Source organism: Camarhynchus parvulus, chromosome 8, assembly GCF_901933205.1.
Source record: "Camarhynchus parvulus chromosome 8, STF_HiC, whole genome shotgun sequence".
Classification (NCBI taxonomy): domain Eukaryota; kingdom Metazoa; phylum Chordata; class Aves; order Passeriformes; family Thraupidae; genus Camarhynchus; species Camarhynchus parvulus.
Window position 1 is genome coordinate 29609010 of NC_044578.1, and position 18543 is coordinate 29627552.

The 18543-nt window shown below is 60.0% G+C and overlaps 3 protein-coding genes across 8 annotated transcripts; all 3 read left to right on the plus strand.

Annotated features, from left to right (window-relative positions):
* The first annotated feature begins 724 nt into the window (after window positions 1-724).
* LOC115906207 (dimethylaniline monooxygenase [N-oxide-forming] 5-like) lies at window positions 725-5025 on the plus strand. Of its 2 annotated transcripts, none has more exons than XM_030953256.1 (9): window positions 725-829; window positions 1263-1420; window positions 1630-1818; window positions 1895-2057; window positions 2304-2446; window positions 2788-2987; window positions 3259-3608; window positions 3838-3910; window positions 4125-5025. In XM_030953256.1, exons 2-9 carry the CDS (start codon window positions 1289-1291, stop codon window positions 4468-4470), a joined length of 1596 nt encoding a protein of 531 aa, XP_030809116.1. In that variant the 5' UTR covers window positions 725-829; window positions 1263-1288; the 3' UTR covers window positions 4471-5025. The 2 variants fall into 2 exon arrangements, with proteins under 2 accessions (XP_030809116.1, XP_030809117.1); XM_030953257.1 differs by having other exon boundaries at window positions 744-829; window positions 1200-1420.
* Window positions 5026-5513: 488 nt separating this feature from the next.
* Window positions 5514-9913, plus strand: LOC115906134 (dimethylaniline monooxygenase [N-oxide-forming] 5-like). The gene is made up of 8 exons (XM_030953074.1): window positions 5514-5703; window positions 6888-7076; window positions 7153-7315; window positions 7969-8111; window positions 8349-8548; window positions 8638-8987; window positions 9392-9464; window positions 9556-9913. The coding sequence occupies exons 1-8, from the start codon at window positions 5569-5571 to the stop codon at window positions 9911-9913; spliced, it is 1611 nt and encodes a 536-aa protein (XP_030808934.1). The 5' UTR covers window positions 5514-5568.
* On the plus strand, window positions 9878-18504 carry PRKAB2 (protein kinase AMP-activated non-catalytic subunit beta 2). Of its 5 annotated transcripts, XM_030953077.1 has the most exons (9): window positions 10556-10573; window positions 12460-12538; window positions 13434-13611; window positions 13814-13980; window positions 14826-14919; window positions 15494-15614; window positions 16772-16905; window positions 17205-17273; window positions 17623-18504. In XM_030953077.1, exons 3-9 carry the CDS (start codon window positions 13450-13452, stop codon window positions 17698-17700), a joined length of 825 nt encoding a protein of 274 aa, XP_030808937.1. In that variant the 5' UTR covers window positions 10556-10573; window positions 12460-12538; window positions 13434-13449; the 3' UTR covers window positions 17701-18504. The 5 variants fall into 5 exon arrangements, with proteins under 5 accessions (XP_030808938.1, XP_030808939.1, XP_030808937.1 ...); XM_030953078.1 differs by lacking the exons at window positions 10556-10573; window positions 12460-12538 and adding an exon at window positions 9878-9944; XM_030953079.1 differs by lacking the exon at window positions 12460-12538 and having other exon boundaries at window positions 10523-10573.
* Window positions 18505-18543: the final 39 nt, after the last annotated feature.

Here is an 18543-nt window from a genome sequence, read left to right on the forward strand (position 1 = left end):
CATACTATGAGTTTATAAGGTTAAAACCACTTCAGCTGCAGAGCTTGGCCCCTCTGCCTTGCTCAGCTCTACAGCAAAGTTCTCTGCATATGGAAGAGCAAATTTCCCCTGCAGCCTCAGGGGCTGTCTGGCTGTGAGTGTGCCAGGAGCCAGCAGCAAGTCTGGATCCACATGGTCTGTGAGGCACAGCCTTTTCCTGGCTGGTCCCAGCACCCTCACACCAGGGACACCCCAGCTGCGTGGAGCTCCTCTCACCAGGGTTCCACTGGCGCCAAGGACTCTGCTAGCCCAGGGGTGAGCCGTGACTATGGGGACGCTGTGCCGACACTATGCCCAGCCCAGGGGCACAGGGGATGTGGGCGATCCAGTGCCGGCTGCCACTGGAGCAGCCAGAGTGGTGTGTCACCCCGGGTACCAGAGCGGTGTGACACCCCGGGTACCAGAAAGGCGCGTGGGCTGATCCCGGTAATCCTAGGGCCAAAGTTCAGGACAGCGCTTGTTTACCAAGCACGCAAGCACAAGGATGGGCTGCGTGTCCGTGTCCCCACGCAGCACATGCCCTGGGACGGCTCCTGCGGCCGCCGGCCGAGGCTGCGGCCCCGGCGCTGCCGGAACAGCCGTGCAGGCGGCCGGGAGCCAGCCGGGTCCGGCCTTCCTCTCCCGCGCCCGTGGGAGGAGTGACGGAGGGGGAGGCCCCGCTCCCGGACGCTGCGCACCACCGAGCCAGGCCGCGGGCCGGCCTCACGGGCCGGGGCAGCCCGGCGCAGAGCCTCGCACGGCGCAGTGCCCGCCGCCAGCCTTCCCTGGGCTGCTCGTCCCACGGCCGCAGGTCGGTGAAGGGGGTCCCCCGAGCTGCCGGCACCAGCGGGCACCGCGACCCACAACTGCAATCTCCGCGGGGAAGGGAGAGGGCAAAGGGCAGGCAGAGGGGCTGCCACCCACCCGGGCGGGAGCTGTCGGTCCCCACAGCAGGGCACAGCACTCAGGGCACCTCCATCGCCGGGACTTGGCATGGGCGCGGAGATTTTGTGGCTCCCTGGCACTCGGTAGGATTTCTTCTCCAGGCATCCAGAGGCAGCACCACAGTAGCTCAAAACCCAGCACTGGCCAGGTCCACTTGGCAGGGGACAGCAGTGGCTTTGCAACCCCAGACAAACTTTTGAGGGGCTGCCTCTGTTGCTTGGGACCGCTTTGAGCAGGGTCAAAGCCTTGCACAGTCGCAGCCCTGGCAGCTCAGGCCCGCAGTCCGACGCTGTCCGCAGGCAGAGAGCCGGCGCTGGAGCGCAGCATGGCAAAGAAGGTGGCCATCATCGGCGGGGGCAGCAGCGGGCTGTGCGCCATCAAAGCCTGCCTCCAGGAGGGGCTGCAGCCCGTCTGCTTCGAGAGGACCGGCGACATCGGAGGCCTCTGGAGGTTTGAGGTAAACCCTGCTGGCCTCGTGTCCTGCTTGGGGTCAGCACGGTGACCCTCAGGGGCCCGTGGTGGCTATTGGGGGGGCAGCCGGCTATAGGTGGGATCCTCTGAGTGAGACTGAGGGCAGGGGCTCCATGAAAAGCAGATCCTCATCAGCCCCAGCCATCCTTCCCCATCGTTCCCCGGGCAGCGCTGAGCTGAGCCCCCCTCCCACAGGAGCACCCCGAGGACGGCCGTGCCAGCATCTACCGCTCCGTCATCATCAACACCTCCAAGGAGATGATGTGCTTCAGCGACTTCCCCATCCCCGAGGACTTCCCCAACTACATGCACAACTCCAAGATCATGGAGTACTTCCGCATGTACGCCCAGCACTTCGACCTGCTCCGCCACATCCGCTTCAGGGTGAGGCCTGGGGCCCGAGGGGGAGGCGGCAGCGGGAGCGGGGCACAGGGTGCCTGACACCGCTGCCCTGTGCCAGACCAGCGTGTGCCGCGTGTCCAAGCGCCCCGACTTCGCCAGCAGCGGGCAGTGGGAGGTGGTGACGGAGAGCGAGGGCAAGCAGGAGGCGGCCGTTTTCGACGCCGTGCTGGTGTGCAGTGGGCACCACACCAACGCTCATCTCCCGCTCAGCTCCTTCCCAGGTACTGCCCTGTACGCTGGTGTGAGGAGACACCAGAGATGCTAGAAAGCTAATCCATGCCTGTCCCTATTCTCCCTGCTGCTTTCCCCCCTGGCCCCAACATTTCCCTGCCTTGCTTTGACTCCAGGAGAGCTCCTGTGCTCCCCAGGAGTGCTTTGGTGGGGTAATAGAGCGTCTCCAGTCTTTAGGGGCTGATCCTCCAACCTGGCACCAGGAAGCCAAGCATCCCTCCTTCTTCTGCTCACAGGAATTGAGAAGTTCAAGGGCCGCTACCTCCACAGCCGAGACTACAAGGATGCTCAGGCTTTCACAGACAAAAGGGTTGTTGTCATCGGGATTGGGAATTCGGGGTCAGACCTGGCTGTGGAGATCAGCCAAACAGCCCAGCAGGTAAGCAGGAGTAGGGTCTCAGCAGGCAGGATTGCCCCTGTGGGACACTGTCAGCTCTGCAGGGACACCAGGACCAAGGCACTTGCACAGCTGCTTCTCCATGCCAGAACTCGCTGTGTTTGGCAGTGCTGGCTCCTGCCAATCCCAGCTGCCAGGCAACTGAGACCTGGTCCCACTCCCCTGCGAGATGCCAGTCACCAGCTCCCTCTGCCCTCTGGGTCTTTACCCAGTGCTTGGGCAGCAAAAAGCAGAGTGATCCCAGGGCAAGGGCACGTCCCCTGCAGGGCAGCCCTCCCAGGACCACCACTGCCTTCAGGCAGCGATCCTTCTTCCTTGTCTAGGTGTTCCTCAGCACCCGCCGCGGTGCATGGATCTTCAACCGCGTTGGAGATCAGGGCTACCCCATCGACACCATCTTAACCACCCGCCTGAAGACATTCCTGCAGGGGCTGCTCAGCTCCTCCATCACATGTGACTACATGGAGAAGAAGCTGAATGCCAGGTTCGATCACTCACGTTACGGCCTCAAGCCAAAGCACAGGTATCACCAAACACTCCCCCTGCCCAGAAGGGATCGTCTGCCTCCTTCTGTGTCCTGCCCAGCTTGGCCATTCCCTGCTCCCTGTGCTTGGACTGGGTTATTATTTTGTTGTGCCCAGGCAGTGCTTGAGGGAGCCACCACTGCCCCTTCCAAGGACTCTTGGAGACAGCAGTGTAGGGGCAGCTGCCCCAGAGTAGGGAGCAGCAGCTGGAGCAGAACACGGAGCAGAGACACTCCCTTCCCAGCCCTAATGGCTTCTTGCACCTTCCAGGGTCTTTCAACAGCACCCCACTGTCAACGATGACCTGCCCAACCGCATCATTTCGGGCAGGGTGCGGGTGAAGCCAAACATCCAGGAGTTCACAGAGACATCTGCCATCTTTGAGGATGGCACCAGGGAAGATGTCGATGCCATAGTTTTTGCCACAGGATACAGCTTCTCCTTCCCGTTCCTCGAGGGCTGCGTGAAGGTGGTGGAGAACCAGATTCCCCTCTACAAATTCATGTTCCCCCCTGAGCTGGAGAAGCCGACGCTGGCTTTCATCGGCCTCATCCAGCCCCTAGGAGCCATCATGCCTATCTCAGAGCTCCAGAGTCGCTGGGCCACCCGTGTCTTCAAAGGTAAGTCAGGCAAACCTGCCCTGTGGATGCAGTCCTGGAGTGGGGGCAGTCAGTGAGATGTCAGTGAGATGGCCTCTTCTCTGAGAGGCACAGGCACATCCATACCCTGAGCTCCACAGGCTGCTCTTTTCCATCCCGTGGCACTTGGACATGCCCCAGGTGCGAGCCCACACACCACGGTGGTGCTGGCAGAGGCACAGCACCCAGGGCTGTGTCTCATCCTCCCCAGGGCTGAACGAGCTGCCCCTGCAGCACGACATGGAGGCTGACATTGAGGAGAAGAAAGAGGCAATGGCAAAGCGGTAAGATCCCTGCAGGGTGCCTTAGGCACAGCTGCTCATGGGCATCCGTCCTGTCCCATGGATGTGTCCTGGCACATTTGTGTGTGCCAATAGAGGCAGGGATGTGGTTGGCCACACTAGCCAAAGTCCAGTCTGTGCAATACAGCATTCCTGGTGTGCAGGGCACCTGCCAGCTCTGCTTCCAGCACCCACCTCCCTCCCTCGCTGCCCGCAGGTACGTGAAGAGCCAGCGGCACACCATCCAGGTGGATTACATCCCTTACATGGACGAGCTCGCCCGCCAGCTGGGGGTCAAGCCCAACCTGCTCTCCCTGTTCCTCACGGACCCCAGGCTGGCCATGGAGGTGGCCTTGGGTCCGTGCACGCCGTACCAGTACCGGCTGCGGGGCCCGGGCGCGTGGGCGGGTGCCAGGGAGGCCATCCTCACCCAGCAGCAGCGCATCCTCAAGCCCCTGCAGACACGGCCCGTGGAAGAGAGCACCTCAGCCCCTGCCATGCCCCTCATCTTCAAGCTGATCGGGGCCGTGGCCATCCTGGCAGCCATTTTTACTTACTTGTAGGTGCCCTGCAAGCACAGGAAGGGAGGCTTTTGTCCCGGGGTGACTCCCTAAACCAGGACAGCTTTGCAATGTGCTGTGGGACTGGCTGGCCACCCCTGCCCCTTGGCAGCCTCTGGTGGCAGAAACCTTCCTCCTGCCTGGCACGGCCCAGCTGTGACCACACCATGAACTAGGGATGCATAGAGCCTCCCCAGCTGCCAAAACAATGCTTGGGCTCCTGCTCTGCACCTCCCCTTGGGGGATGCTGTCATAGACAGAGGAGGAAACCTGCTCACTTCAGGCTAAATTCCAGTCCCTCTCAGCCAGCGCTCCGGGCTTTTCTGTCCCCTGTAACCCAGCCGTGCCAATTTTGCCACACACACACCAGAGCTAAGCAGCAAAGGCACAGCACATTTTCTAAGTGGATAAATGCAATAAACAGCCAAGTGTCTGTCCTGCTACTGACACCATCACAACCCTCTGTGTACTGTGGCAATGCTCATGGGTTTGAGATCAGCCTTGTAGCACTGGCCTATTACACCACAGGCTGACACGCACACACGTGCTCCACAGTGAGACAGCCTGTCCCAAGGTGTGTCCTGCCACAGTGGGTCCTGGTGGTCACGTGGCACAGCTCAGTGCCACCCTGGTCACCTGCACACAGCTCCTCCAGAAGGTGGCTGGGTGGGCTGGGGACCCAGAGTGGGTAAAGGGCGGGGGTCCTGTCCATCAGATGCCTCGACTGGTCATGCCAGTCCCCCCGCCCCATCCCCTAGGTTTGTCTTCCACGCCACAACCTGCTGAAATGTAAAGCATAGCCACATCTCTGCCCTGCCCAGGAAGTCCTGGGGCCCTGTTGGCATCATTAAATGCTTAAAGAACTTAATGCACCTCTTGCAGAGGGCAGGGCAGGCCAGGAGGTTTGGCAAGGAGGTAAGAGAAACCTGTAGATCGTGTCTGGAAGAACATCTTGTGACACCTTGGCCACCCACAGGAAATATAGGGACAGTCACCCTCAAAACGAGCAGCAGCGGGCAGCCTCCCTTGAGGGACACGCCTGCCTCTGCACCTCCTGGCCACAGCTTCTCCCACCCCCCTGCCACCACTGCACCGGGGGACATGGCTGCTCGCAGAGTGGCCATCATCGGTGCCGGCGCCTCCGGCCTGTGCGCCCTGAAATGCTGCCTGGATGAGGGGCTGGAGCCCACCTGCTTTGAGAGGAGCAAGGACATCGGGGGGCTCTGGCGCTTCGAGGTAAGCCCCGAGCAGCCAGGCTGCTCCTTGGCAGCAGCACAGACGGGCTTGGGATCGGTCCTTGGCAGGTAACCACGCACCGTTCCCCTGCTTTGCATGCGTGCGGCAGGCAGCTTTCCAAGGAAAACCAAGGAAAGTAAAAGGGATTTGGCAGCGTGGTGCCAGCTGGCATGCCAGGCACGTAGGACCCAGCTCCCGCTCACCAGCAGCAGGATGAAGCCTCCCCAAAGACTTCACTCCATGGCTTGCTCCCCCAGCGCAGATTTCCCCTTTCCCATTCCTCCCTTCCCAATCTCATCCACGTCTTCCTCTGCTGTTTTGCTCTTGGTCACTCCCAGCCCTTGCCTACCTATCTTGTCTTATCTGACCCCACTGTCTGTTCCTGTCCTGCCCAGCCCTTGCCTACCTATCTTGTCTTATCTGACCCCGCTGTCTGTCCCCATTCTGCCCAGCCCTTTCCTGGAATCATGGTTCCTCCTCTTTCTGCTTCTGTGCCACTTGCCCACACAGAGATCCCGTGTCCTGCCTTCTCTGTGCCTTGGCTCTCCCTGCCTTGGAGCAATCCTGGAGCTCATCTCTGCCCCCACCTAATGAAGCTCCTGATTTTAATCCCATGGACCCACCAACAAAATGACCAGTGTTCCCGCCGTGCCCTGATAGGCATGTGGGAGAGCCCTGGGGGGAAACAGGTGGCATCATGTCAGAGTGGGGTCTGGGGTGGATCTGTCACAGTCCACTAGTTCTACCTGTGATGGGTCAGGGACAGGGTTGGTGGAGCAGAACCAGAGCAGCAGCATCCAGCTGTCAAGGCACAGACCTGGTAAGCAGGAGCAACCACTCAGCAGGAAGCCCTGGAGCTGCCTCCACAACTGGTGAGACCTGATGTGGCAGCCAGGGCAACGGCACCACAGGAGCTTTGGGAATGCACTGCCTCATAGGGGCGAGGAGTGGAAGTGGGGAAACTGAGGCACAAGGCCACCATGACCCACTGCCACCACTGCCTGGCTCCTGCCAGTCCAGAGATACATCACTGTTTTTTCGGGGGAGGGTCTCAACCACAGGAGAGTTGCTGGGTGGAGGGATGGGTGCTACAACCACCTGTGGCTTAATCCTGCACCCACGGGGGAGGTGCCAGGCGACCCTTTGTTCCCCTGGCAGCGCTGAGCTGAGCCCCCCTCCCACAGGAGCACCCCGAGGACGGCCGTGCCAGCATCTACCGCTCCGTCATCATCAACACCTCCAAGGAGATGATGTGCTTCAGCGACTTCCCCATCCCTGAGGACTTCCCCAACTACATGCACAACTCCAAGATCATGGAGTACTTCCGCATGTACGCCCAGCACTTCGACCTGCTCCGCCACATCCGCTTCAGGGTGAGGCCTGGGGCCCGAGGGGGAGGCGGCAGCGGGAGCGGGGCACAGGGTGCCTGACACCGCTGCCCTGTGCCAGACCAGCGTGTGCCGCGTGTCCAAGCGCCCCGACTTCGCCAGCAGTGGGCAGTGGGAGGTGGTGACGGAGAGCGAGGGCAAGCAGGAGGCGGCCGTCTTCGACGCCGTGCTGGTGTGCAGTGGGCACCACACCAACGCTCATCTCCCGCTCAGCTCCTTCCCAGGTACTGCCCGTGGGCTGCTTGCCCGCTCCCTGGCATCCCTAAATGCCCCTGCAGGTTAACACACCAGGCGGGATTACAAGTGTCCAAAGCATCCTGCTGGCAGATGTCACCGGTGCCAGCGTGCTTCTCCCACCTGAGACAGGCTCTCTCCCCATGCTGCTGGCCAAGCACCTGCTGGGCCCTCCAGCTCCTCACCAAGGCTGGAGGGCTCAGCACAGGTGGTGGTCTTGCCTCTGGGTGCCAGGGGAAAATGCCTGGAGAGCTTTCAGCTGTGGACACCCTCTTTGTCTGGGGAACAGGCTGGAGCACACTGTCACCAGGGTCTGGCATGATGGCACAGACCCTCGTTGTTCCTCTACTGGCAATGGATAGCACCAGACAGCATCTGCAGCAGAATTTTGGGATGGAAGCATGGAATTCTCCAGTCCAAGCCCTGTTCCAAGCCAGGCTAGTCCCAAAGCCAGAGCAGGATGTTCAGGGCTAAACTATCTTCCATGCTGGTGATGCCACCACCTCTGGGCCCTACCCCAGGGCTGCATAACTCCGGTTGGTCACACTGGTGCTAGCTTGTCCCCAAAACACACCACCAGTCTGAACAGGGGCCAGCCACCCTCCTGCTCCACATCCCAGCATGGCTTCCCTCTCTCTTCCAGGGCTGGAGAAGTTTGAGGGCTGCTACCTGCACAGCCGGGACTACAAGAACCCTCAGCCTTTTTCTGGAAAACGGGTGGTCGTGGTTGGCATTGGGAATTCAGGCATCGATATCGCAGTGGAGCTGAGTCACACAGCCAAGCAGGTGTGCTGGGAGAGCCCACAGGGACGGGACCCCCGAGCGGGGGGATCATCACCCACCGTCCCCTGTGGGCTCCCAACCTCCAGCACCTGGCACAAGCACCCTGTCCCCTCTCTGTGGAGGTGGCTCCTGTGGTCCCAGTAGCTGTGCTGGCTTCCCTGTCCCTGGAGCACAGCAGGGACCCAGCCCAGTATGAGCATGCTGCCGTGCTACCATCTCTCTTCTTCACCTTCCTTCCAGGTTTTCCTCAGCACCAGGCGTGGGTCCTGGGTGCTGTACCGGGTGGCAGACAATGGGTACCCCTTTGATTTCAGCTACCTCAGTCGCTTCTTGCAGCTCGTCCAGAACCTGGTGCCTACAAGTATCCTGAATTTCTTCATGGAGTGGAAGCTGAATGCCCGCTTTGACCACACACTCTATGGCCTAAAGCCCAAGCACAGGTGAGCGCCCCAGCAGCACCCCAGGTACCTGCTCCAGCAATGCCCATTCCCCTGCCAGGACCTGAAAGAGGTCTGTCTGTGCCTTCCAGGATCCTTGACACGCACCCCACTGTCAACGATGACCTGCCCAACCGCATCATTTCGGGCAGGGTGCGGGTGAAGCCAAACATCCAGGAGTTCACAGAGACATCTGCCATCTTTGAGGATGGCACCAGGGAAGATGTCGATGCCATAGTTTTTGCCACAGGATACAGCTTCTCCTTCCCGTTCCTCGAGGGCTGCGTGAAGGTGGTGGAGAACCAGATTCCCCTCTACAAATTCATGTTCCCCCCTGAGCTGGAGAAGCCGACGCTGGCTTTCATCGGCCTCATCCAACCCTGGGGAGCCATCATGCCTATCTCAGAGCTCCAGAGTCGCTGGGCAACTCATGTCTTCAAAGGTAAGTCAGGGCAGTTTGGGGGATGCAGCTGGGCTCCCCCAGCCATGCCAAGACTGACTTACTGCTGGTGGCATTCCCTCACATGCTGCCTCTCCACACTCACCTTTTTATGCTCCTTTTGCTTCTTCATGAGGACAAAACCCCGCTTTGCATTTTCCCACGACTCTTGCACTGTTCTTCTCTTGTGGGGGTCACTAACTGGTCCTGTTGCCTGCAACCACATTCTCCCTTTCCTTTCCTGCTGTTACTTTCTTTGCCCCCGTCTTCCACTTTGCTCCTGACGTGGTGGTGGTGGCACGTCCCAAAAGCCCCACGTGCAAACAGGAGCCAGGCTGGGCTGCAGAGCCATCCAGACTATGGCAGGAGCACAGCCCACCCTCCAACTCCAGCCTCCTTTTGCCCAGGGCTGCAGGGCCTGCCGCCCCCCGCCGACATGCTGGCCGAAATCACACAAACCAAGCGGAGAATGGCTGAGCGGTAAGGCCCCGGCACAGCGCGGCGCTGCCACCCTTACCCCGGGTGCTGCCCGTGCCAAACCCTCCTGCTCTCCCTCCCTCGCTGCCCGCAGGTACGTGAAGAGCCAGCGGCACACCATCCAGGTGGATTACATCCCTTACATGGACGACCTCGCCCGCCAGCTGGGGGTCAAGCCCAACCTGCTCTCCCTGTTCCTCACGGACCCCAAGATAGCCATGGAGGTGGCCTTCGGTCCGTGCACGCCGTACCAGTACCGGCTGCGGGGCCCGGGCGCGTGGGCGGGAGCCCGGGCCGCCATCCTGAGCCAGCGGCAGCGCGTGGTCAGCGCCCTGCAGCCGCGGGCCGCCCGCCGCCCCGCCCGGCCCAGCGGCCTGCCGCACGTCCTCACGGCGCTCTTCAGCATCGGCATGATCGTGGCCACCCTCGTCTACGTCTCGCTGTCTGCTTAGCCTAAAGGGAAGGAGACAGCGGCTGCTGCTGGTAGTCTTCTCCTTTTCCTTTGGGCTTTCCCTCGCTAGCTGCGCCGGAGCACGGAGGGAGCCGTTCCTTGAAGGTGCAGCCTGGTCTGTTGCCCTTTCCTGCTGTGATACCACCGAGCCTGCTCACGGGCTCCTCTGGAACAGCTCCCTAAGTCCTGGCCCGGCAGCCCCACGAGCTCTATCTACGGGTTAGGTCACAGAGGTGGTGGAGAAACTGGGAACGTGCCCAAGCGGGGGCCTCGGGAAAAGGCAATAAAGCTTGCCGCCGTGCCGCGGGGACCGGACAGCACAGTGCCTGGCTGCGTCAGTGTGAGTTCCGTCCTGGGGGTCCCGCCGGCCCAGGGGCAGCACCCCGGCACCCCGCAGCCGCCGTCAGCCCCGCCCGCAGCAGACATGGCCGCCGGCGGCTGAGGCGGCGCGGCCCCGCCCTGCGCGCCCCGGCCAGCGGCGGGCCGGGCCGGCCGCCCGCAGCAAACATGGCGGGTGCCCGGCGGCGGGGCCGCGGGGCGGGGGCGGGGCGCGGCCGCGGAGCGCGGCGGGGGCGGGTCAGAGCGCCCCGCAGCGGCCGGCGGGGGGTGGCGCCATCTTGGACGGAGGCGGAGAGCGGGGCGGCGGCGGCAGCGGCGGCAGGTGGGGTCGGGCCGGGCCCGGGGACAGCGGGGCGGGTGTCACGGGTGGGTGTGAGGGTGTGAGGGTGGCGGCTCCCCGGGGCCGCTGCGGGAGGCGGTGGGTGAGGCGTGGCTGCGCGTCCCCGCGGTGTAGCGGTGTCCCGGACCCTGCAGCGGGCAGACCCAGTCTGTCAGCCCCTCGGGAGGGCCCGGCCCTGCCGGTGTGTCCCGCTCCTCCCCCGGGCCTCGGCAGACCCGCGGGTACCCGTGGGCCGAGCCCGCCGTGACAGCCCCGCCACCGCCCCCGCCGAGCACAGCCCCAGCCCCAGCCCTGCCTGCTCGGAGGCAGATTTTCCGCCCCCGCTTTCCCAGCTCATCCCCTTAACCTTACGGCGAGCTCAGGACTCAGCTCTGGTTCCCGTCTCCGAAAGAGAGAGAGTCCGGGCGGATCGGGCTTCCCCGGGTGGTGTCAGCCCGGCTCCGTCCCTCAGAGCCCCCGGGAATGAATGCCTGCCATACTCCCGGACAGACCCCATCCCTCCCTCAGAGCCCCCGGGAATGAATGCCTGCCATACTCCCGGACAGACCCCCCCCCCCCCCAGACCCCGAATGCCACTCCCGGAAGCCTCCCTCAGAGCCCCGGGAATGAATGCCTGCCATACTCCCGGACAGACCCCATCCCTCCCTCAGAGCCCCCGGGAATGAATGCCTGCCATACTCCCGGACAGACCCCATCCCTCCCTCAGAGCCCCCGGGAATGAATGCCTGCCATACTCCCGGACAGACCCCATCCATCCCTCAGAGCCCTGGGAATGAATGCCTGCCATACTCCCGGACAGACTCCATCCCATCCGTCCTGCAGAACCCCTTCGGGCTGCCTGCCAGTGCTTCCCAGCGCGGTCCCTGGCCGGGTGGGAGAGGCAGCAAGCGTGGCACATCCCGGGGAGGGGTATGGGTGTAATTCACATGTCGTTTTCCACATGAGGAGCTGGGGCTGGCTGGAGCCGAAGGGCCCTGGTGATGGGGCAGGCAGGCAGGCACCTTGCCGTGGGCTGCGCCTGGCTGGGGCTTGCTGCCAGACTGGGATGTACAGAGATGCCGTGGAGGTTTACTGGGGCTGTGGTGTGGGCAGCATTTCCACCCTTGACTTGGGTGTACCTGTGTCACACCATCTCCCAATGCTACAAGGGCTGGCCTGGATGCCGGAGGGTTTGAGCTGTAAAAGTTAATTCAGCAAAGCCAGGTATTGCAGGCTGTGCACAAAGACCTGTCCGGGCACAGGACAGGTGCCTGTGTGTGTGATGCAGGGGATGCAGATGGCACACGCCAGACAGGAACCTGGGATAAACCTCAGGGATTGTTTGGAGAGCGTGACCTGTAAGGGACAGAGGGACTGGAATCCTTTTAGAGAAGAGAAAGGGAAGCTTCCCATCTGGTAACACCTGCACGTCTCCCAGGTCTGTCCTGCTACAAGGGAAGTTGAGCCTTTCCCACCTTCCTCCCTGTAGATGAGAAGTAAGGGAGCCTCAGTGGAGATGCTGGAGAGGAAACTCCTCAGCAGCAGGTCTGGTGGTACGGGGCAGTTTTTGTTGGAGTTGTCTGAGCCCCTGCAGAGCAGCAGGGGGAAGATGTCAGAGAAGAGGTGTAGCTCATTTGACCTGGATCTTCAGGTGTACTTGATCTGCGCTGAGAGGGGTGAGGGTATGGCTTAGCTGCCCACTTGAGCTACCTTTTAGCCCTCAAGATTTAAGAAATACTGTAGTAATTGCTCCATAATGTTCTAAAGCCTGGCTTTGGCTGGCAGCCTCACTTGGCACTCTTCATATAACTTGATCTTTTAAACAAACCTCCAAATGTCACACGTGAGCACATGAAGCAAGGCTGGCTGTCCCCTTGCTTGCTCTGCAGATCCCACAGTAAGCTGAAAGCTGCAAAATAAGCCTGGAAGTGGCAAAAACCCCAGTCCATCTCAGCTCCTGGAAAGAGGGTAAGGCCTGAAGAGTCCTGTGTAGCTTGCAGTGGCTTTGTTGTTTGTCCCAAAAGGTATGTGGTTGTTCGTGGCTTGGTCAGTTCTGTTTTGCTTTCTCTGAGCTGGGTGAGATTGGGCATGGGGGCCATCTCCAGCTGCAGAGGGACGCTGAGGTGGCCAGGGCTGCCCTTCCCTCACCGTGTCCCTGCAGAGAGCTGGGCAGGTGCTGGCCAGGTGACAGCAAATGGTTCTGCTCACTGTGCTGTGCTGCAGCTGACACGGTGACTTGCCTGGTGAATCATAAGTGAATGCTGCTGAGAGCTGAGCTTTTTGCAGACACCACAGCATTAGCCCTGCTCCTTGGACAAGCTCCAGCCTGGGCGATTCCATTCGGACACTTTAAATGCTCCCCGTCGCCTTTGCAGGCACAAGGCTCTGCTCTTCTGCCTGTGAGCTCTCCAGGACTTGTTGGGGACTGTAAAACAGCTGCTACTTTCACTCCCTGGCTGTTTTCTTGCTGGGTTGTCTGTAGAGCCTGACTGCAGGACTGTGAAAGAGGCTCTGTTAACGCCAGGCAGTTGATTTGACAATAAAGGTTGGCTTTATTTTTCCCATCAGCTCTACTCTGTTGGCTGCCAGGGGCTGATGTGGGACACAGGTGAAGTCGTATTGGTTTTGGAGTCTTAACAATTACCAGCTTAACTAAAGTGATGGTTTTAAGGATGTGGCTATAATTAGGTCAAGCTGTTTGTTTGTTGCATTCCCATTCAGCTCCCAAACTTGGTAGTGGAAATTAACTTGGGACCTTTTTTAGGGTTGCTGTTTGTCTCCACTGGCAAAGAACATTTGGGAGACGGCTCTTTTGCTCCTCTCCTTGCTGCCAAGGCAGAGTGTTGTTGTGTGTCCCTGCCAGGGGCTGCTGAGGGGCCATGGGGAACACCACCAGCGAGCGGGTGTCAGGGGAGCGCCATGGCTCCAAGTCCCAGCGCTCCGACGGCTCCGGTGCCTCCCACCCCGCCAAGGAGCACCCGCACAAGATCATGGTGGGCAGCACCGACGACCCCAGCGTCTTCAGCTCCCACGACTCCAAGGTAGGGGCTGGCTGCTCCATTCCCCTCCTGCCCTCCAGAGCCTCGGCACACTGCCTGTGTGGGGCTGTGTTCCCAGCCATGCAGGCGTCTCTGGGGAGCTGGGGGCCTGGAGGAGCTCTGTGGTGCTCCTGTGTGTGGCTGGTAGAGGCCAGCTGTGGGAATGTGTTCATTCAGTCACCTCTCTCTGGTTTTCTTTGCCCAGATCCCTGGGGACAAGGAGTTTGTGTCGTGGCAGCCAGATCTGGAGGAGTCAGTGAAACCATCCCAACAGGCTCGTCCAACGGTCATACGCTGGGCTGATGGAGGCAAGGAGGTCTTCATCTCCGGATCCTTCAACAACTGGAGCACCAAGATCCCACTCATCAAGAGGTAGCCAGTCCCTCAAGTCATTTACTCTATGTTCATGTCTGCTCCAGAGCAGAGAACATTTTCCTTTGCTCTCTTGGCTTTGCTCTGTTCCCTCAAGCTGTGGTCTGAGGCAAATACACAGTCAGCTCCATCCCTGCGTGGTGCTGCAGGGACAGTGGGAAGTTGTGAAACAGGGACAGGACAGGATGGGCCACTTTGCGTGCCCAGCTGGATGTCCCACAGCAGCCAATGCTGGCAGCAGAGCCCTGCCCAGGTATGCAGCAGTCCTCTGGAAGCTGTCAGCTCTTCCCTTGGCTGCAGCATTACCCCATGCCTAGTTGTATGGCTGCCAGTGGGTGTTAGTTGTTTGTCCCTCACATATCTCCCTGCCCTAATGATGTTCTCACTGTTCTGCAGCACATCTGTGACTTACATGGAAGCTGATGTAGGACTCTAGCAGTTAATCTGGAATGAGTTTATCTCATTTTCAGATTTGATAAACAGAGCTGTCCCACTTGCTCCTGTCCTGCTGTGCCAGCACAGGGCAGGAGCTTTGCCCACGTGTTCTTCTTAGCCTGTCTTGCACAGGGTGTCTGTCACATCCACTTTCTTGGGGCACGGAGGGCTGGACTGCCCCTTGCAGCTGGGCTGCCAGGGGTTTGAGCCATGCAATGCTCAAAGGAGCATTGGAGTGCTCGTGCCTGCTGTGGCCATGCCTTGGGTCACTGATGAGGAGCAAGCCTGACCCTGCATGAAGGTGTTGAGGTAGAGGGGCTGGGCAGTGCTGGTTCCTGGGGCCCCATGGAAGAGCAGCATTCAGAGCATGAACAGGCTGATGCCTTTGCACATCTGTTCTCTCTGCACAGCCACAATGACTTTGTCGCTATCCTGGACCTTCCAGAAGGAGAGCACCAGTACAAATTTTTTGTGGATGGCCAGTGGGTTCACGATCCATCTGAGGTAATGCTCCAAGCTTTATTCCTCCAGATCTCGTCTTCTTCAGGGAACTAGACAGATGTAAGTTCAGCAGAGGGGGAACAGGGAGAGCAGAGACTGTCTCCTGAAACAAAAGGCACACCTCCATCCCCTGAGTCATTGCAGAGGCTGGTTCCTCTGGACATAGTCATGATTTATGAGGAAGCATTGGGAAAGGGCAGGGAAATGCCAGAAGACCCTCAAGTCCCACTGAGAATTGGCAATAGGAAGATGGGCCATGAGGTCAGCACTCACGTACAGGTTCTCTTCCAAACTGAATCATGGGGGAGCAGCATGGGAAGGACAACACACCTACCCATGGGCATGTAGCAGGATGGAGGATGGAAATAGGAGGTGATATAGGAGCCTGTGATAAAGGAAAATCCTCCCAGGGTAAACAGCAAAGGTCTGTAAGTGTAGGGCAGAGAGGGACACCAGCCTCCTGTGCTCGGAGGTGGTGTTGCAGCAAAGACAGCTTGGGCTGGGAGGATCTAGGAAGCACTGAATGTGCCTCAGTTGGAGCTGAACACAGGAAGATTCTCACTCCAGTTCTTTCCAGCCTGTGGTTACCAGCCAGATGGGGACGATAAACAACCTCATCCATGTCAAGAAGTCTGACTTTGAGGTGTTTGATGCGTTGAAGGTGGATTCCTTGGAAAGCTCAGAAACCTCAGGTCGGGGTGAGTTTTGTGGCATTAGAGCTTTGCATGTGCTATTTCCCACCTCCTCTGCTCTGAGACTCGCTGCTCTGGGTGCACAGATCCCCTGGGCAGAGCTGTGGCCTTCACTGGGGGTGTGAGCAGTGTTGGGCAGCGTGTCCTCCTCAGCCCACAGCTGAGGCCTCATCCCTCTGGAGGGGCTGTGTTGGTGTAACTTGTTCTGTGCTAGCACCATCCCAGGGCAGAGCTGCTGCAGTGCGTGGCTGAGAGAGCCATTTCGGACTGGGAAATGCCAGGAACATCAGCCCTTTCTGTCTGGTCAACTGTAAGTCATCTGATCCAGGGTACAAGCTAGGTGATAGCAGGATCCAGTTTATTTTCAGCAGCTACTCTTAGTTTTCATGCCAAGGTAATTTGTACCAGTGCTAGCACATTGCAGACCTCCCTGTCTGCTTGTGTTACAGCAGCAGGTTAGGTTACCACACAGGCACTGGTGGTGCTGGCTGTGTGAAATGCTGGCAGGAAGCTCAGTCGTGTGTGTGTCCCTGCTACAGCCCCATCTCAGGTACAGCCCAGCTCCATGTCCTTTCCCAGCTTCTCTCTGCTGGAGAGAAGCCAGCAAGCAGCAGCAGCCCAAGGAGATGGAGCCCTTCTGGGGGCTGGCTGTTCCCAAAGGTTCAGATCCCATGTGGCCATTCCAGCTTTCAGTGACCACGAGCTCCCGAGGTCCCTCTTGTGTTTGGAACAGCTGCTCAGTGTAGAGTTCCTGTTTGCCTTCCCTGGACCTCCATCAGGCAGTACCCAGAGCAGCCTGCTCCCTGTGCCCCTGCTGCTGAGGGCACAGCTCTGGAGCAAGCCAGCTGCTTCCTGCAGGGAGAGGGACCTGGCTGAACCGTGTGCTTGAGGGGTCTTGTGGTGGGTAACATGGGGTGCCTGTGTTGTGTCAGTGCATGTACCAGCTTACAGCCCTGCTTGGGATTGCCATGGGCTCACCCAGCTGCTTTTTCTGCTGTGAAAAGGCTGACCTGTTGCTATAGAATAGATCCCTGCCTGTGGCTTGTGGAGGATGCTTGTGCTTGAAAGACCTTGCTGAGTTCTCCTCAGCTTCTTAGGAGCTGCTTTGTGCTCGCCCATCCTGCTTCAGTCATTTCATGTCTCTGCCTTTGTCTTGTCTCTAGATTTATCCAGCTCCCCACCGGGACCTTACGGCCAGGAGATGTACGTGTACCGGCCCGAGGAGCGCTTCAAATCCCCGCCCATCCTCCCGCCCCACCTCCTCCAGGTCATCCTCAACAAGGACACCAACATCTCGGTGTGTACCAGCATACTGCGCACTGACAGAGCCACACTGGGGTCAGAAAGGGAGTCCTGTCTGCAGGGAGCCTGGGCCCCCTTTGGCTGGGGTCTAGCCCTTGGCATTTCCTAGGAAAAGTGTCACTTTTCCCGTTTGCCACACTGGTTTGGCCTCTGGTGCTTAGCTGAGCTCTGTGCCTGTTCAGAACAGCCAGAGGTGGTGGCAGCTCAGGCTGCCTGAGGCAGCAGCTCCCTGTGCAGGCAGGGGCGGGGGGATCAGGGCTCTGCCGTTCCCCTGTGACGCTCCTCTCCTCCTAGTGTGACCCAGCCCTGCTGCCTGAGCCCAACCACGTCATGCTCAATCACCTCTACGCGCTCTCCATCAAGGTAAGCACAGGTCCTGTGATGCTGCAGGTGAGGAGCTGCTGTGGCTCCCAGGAGCCTGCAGCACCTGCAGGGAGCAGAACCTACTCAGCTGGGGCTGCAGATGGGAGCTGGCTGCGTGGTGAGGGGTGGCACACACGGGGGCAGAGGGTGAGACCTCCTGACAATTCCCTTCAGCTGCCTCCCTGCAGCGTTGGGGAGCTAAGCATGTATCAGACCCTGCCCTTGCTGTGCCCCACTGCCTGTTGTGCACTGGACTGGCTGTGGGACTGGGGACAGCAGGGACAGCCCGGGGCAGCTCCCTGAGCCCCAGGGGTGCCCTGGCCCCCCATGCTGACGCTGTCTCCCTCAGGATGGCGTGATGGTGCTCAGTGCCACGCACCGCTACAAGAAGAAGTACGTCACCACGCTGCTGTACAAGCCCATCTGAGCCGGGGCCTCACACGCTCCCCACGCAGGACACCAAACGCCGCTTGTCTGCACACACTGGGCCACGGGACTGTGTGACACCTGGCCACTGGCTCCAGCCTCCAGCCTGGCAGGGACACGGGCCCTGGCAACAAGCTCAGGGCCACTGGGGCCTGTGATGCTGTCCCATCCTACCGGCGTGGTTCAGCCCTTGGTTCCCACCCACCTGCAGCTTCCCTTGGCTTCTGTGAGTCTCTGGGACCACTTTGCTGCTCACCAGAACAGCCCTTCCTCACGCCCAACATGAAAAGGGCTTCACCCTGCCTGTCTTCTCCAGCCTGTGAGGGCCTCAAGGTGGTCCTGGCACTGCACCCAGTCCAGGCTCCAGGAACATATCCTGTTCTTCTGAAGGTTGTGCTGCTATCCTGGTGCTCAATCTCCAAGGCCACCTTGCCTGCTAGGGGCTCTGTGACACTCCAGCCTGACACCTGCTCCCTGTTCCACAGCCCTGGCTGTGGGGCTGCCCCCCTCAGCTTTTTTGAACCTCTGCGAGGTTCAGCGTCGAGCCAGCACGATGGACAGCACAGCTGGACACAGCCACTCTTACCTGCTGCTGTGAGAGCACCATCAAGGACTGCAACGCCCTGTCCCCAATATCAGCTGCTTCTGTGGGACAGGGCTGACTTTGTCACAGCCAGAGGGGCACTGGCACATGCCCTGGGAAGAGCAGAGCTGGGCAGGCACTCCAGGACCCCGGCTGCACCGCCTGCTGCTGCAGCAGTGCCGTGGGACAGGGGGTTCTCTATTTATTACAGTATTTATTGTTCTCGGTGCTGCTTGCCTGGTGTTGGAGAGGGGGTCCAGA

Bases quoted from the DNA above. Each gene is read 5' to 3' on its own strand.
- LOC115906207 (XM_030953256.1), top strand. From the start codon at position 1,289: ATGGCAAAGAAGGTGGCCATCATCGGCGGGGGCAGCAGCGGGCTGTGC. The intron at 1,819-1,894 runs GTGAGGCCTGGG...GCCCTGTGCCAG, and splicing joins TCCGCCACATCCGCTTCAGG to ACCAGCGTGTGCCGCGTGTC. The intron at 3,911-4,124 runs GTAAGATCCCTG...CGCTGCCCGCAG, and splicing joins AAAGAGGCAATGGCAAAGCG to GTACGTGAAGAGCCAGCGGC.
- LOC115906134 (XM_030953074.1), top strand. From the start codon at position 5,569: ATGGCTGCTCGCAGAGTGGCCATCATCGGTGCCGGCGCCTCCGGCCTG. The intron at 5,704-6,887 runs GTAAGCCCCGAG...CCCCTCCCACAG, and splicing joins GGGGGCTCTGGCGCTTCGAG to GAGCACCCCGAGGACGGCCG. The intron at 8,988-9,391 runs GTAAGTCAGGGC...CCTTTTGCCCAG, and splicing joins GGCAACTCATGTCTTCAAAG to GGCTGCAGGGCCTGCCGCCC.
- PRKAB2 (XM_030953078.1), top strand. From the start codon at position 13,450: ATGGGGAACACCACCAGCGAGCGGGTGTCAGGGGAGCGCCATGGCTCC. The intron at 13,981-14,825 runs GTAGCCAGTCCC...CTCTCTGCACAG, and splicing joins AAGATCCCACTCATCAAGAG to CCACAATGACTTTGTCGCTA. The intron at 16,906-17,204 runs GTGTGTACCAGC...CTCTCCTCCTAG, and splicing joins ACAAGGACACCAACATCTCG to TGTGACCCAGCCCTGCTGCC.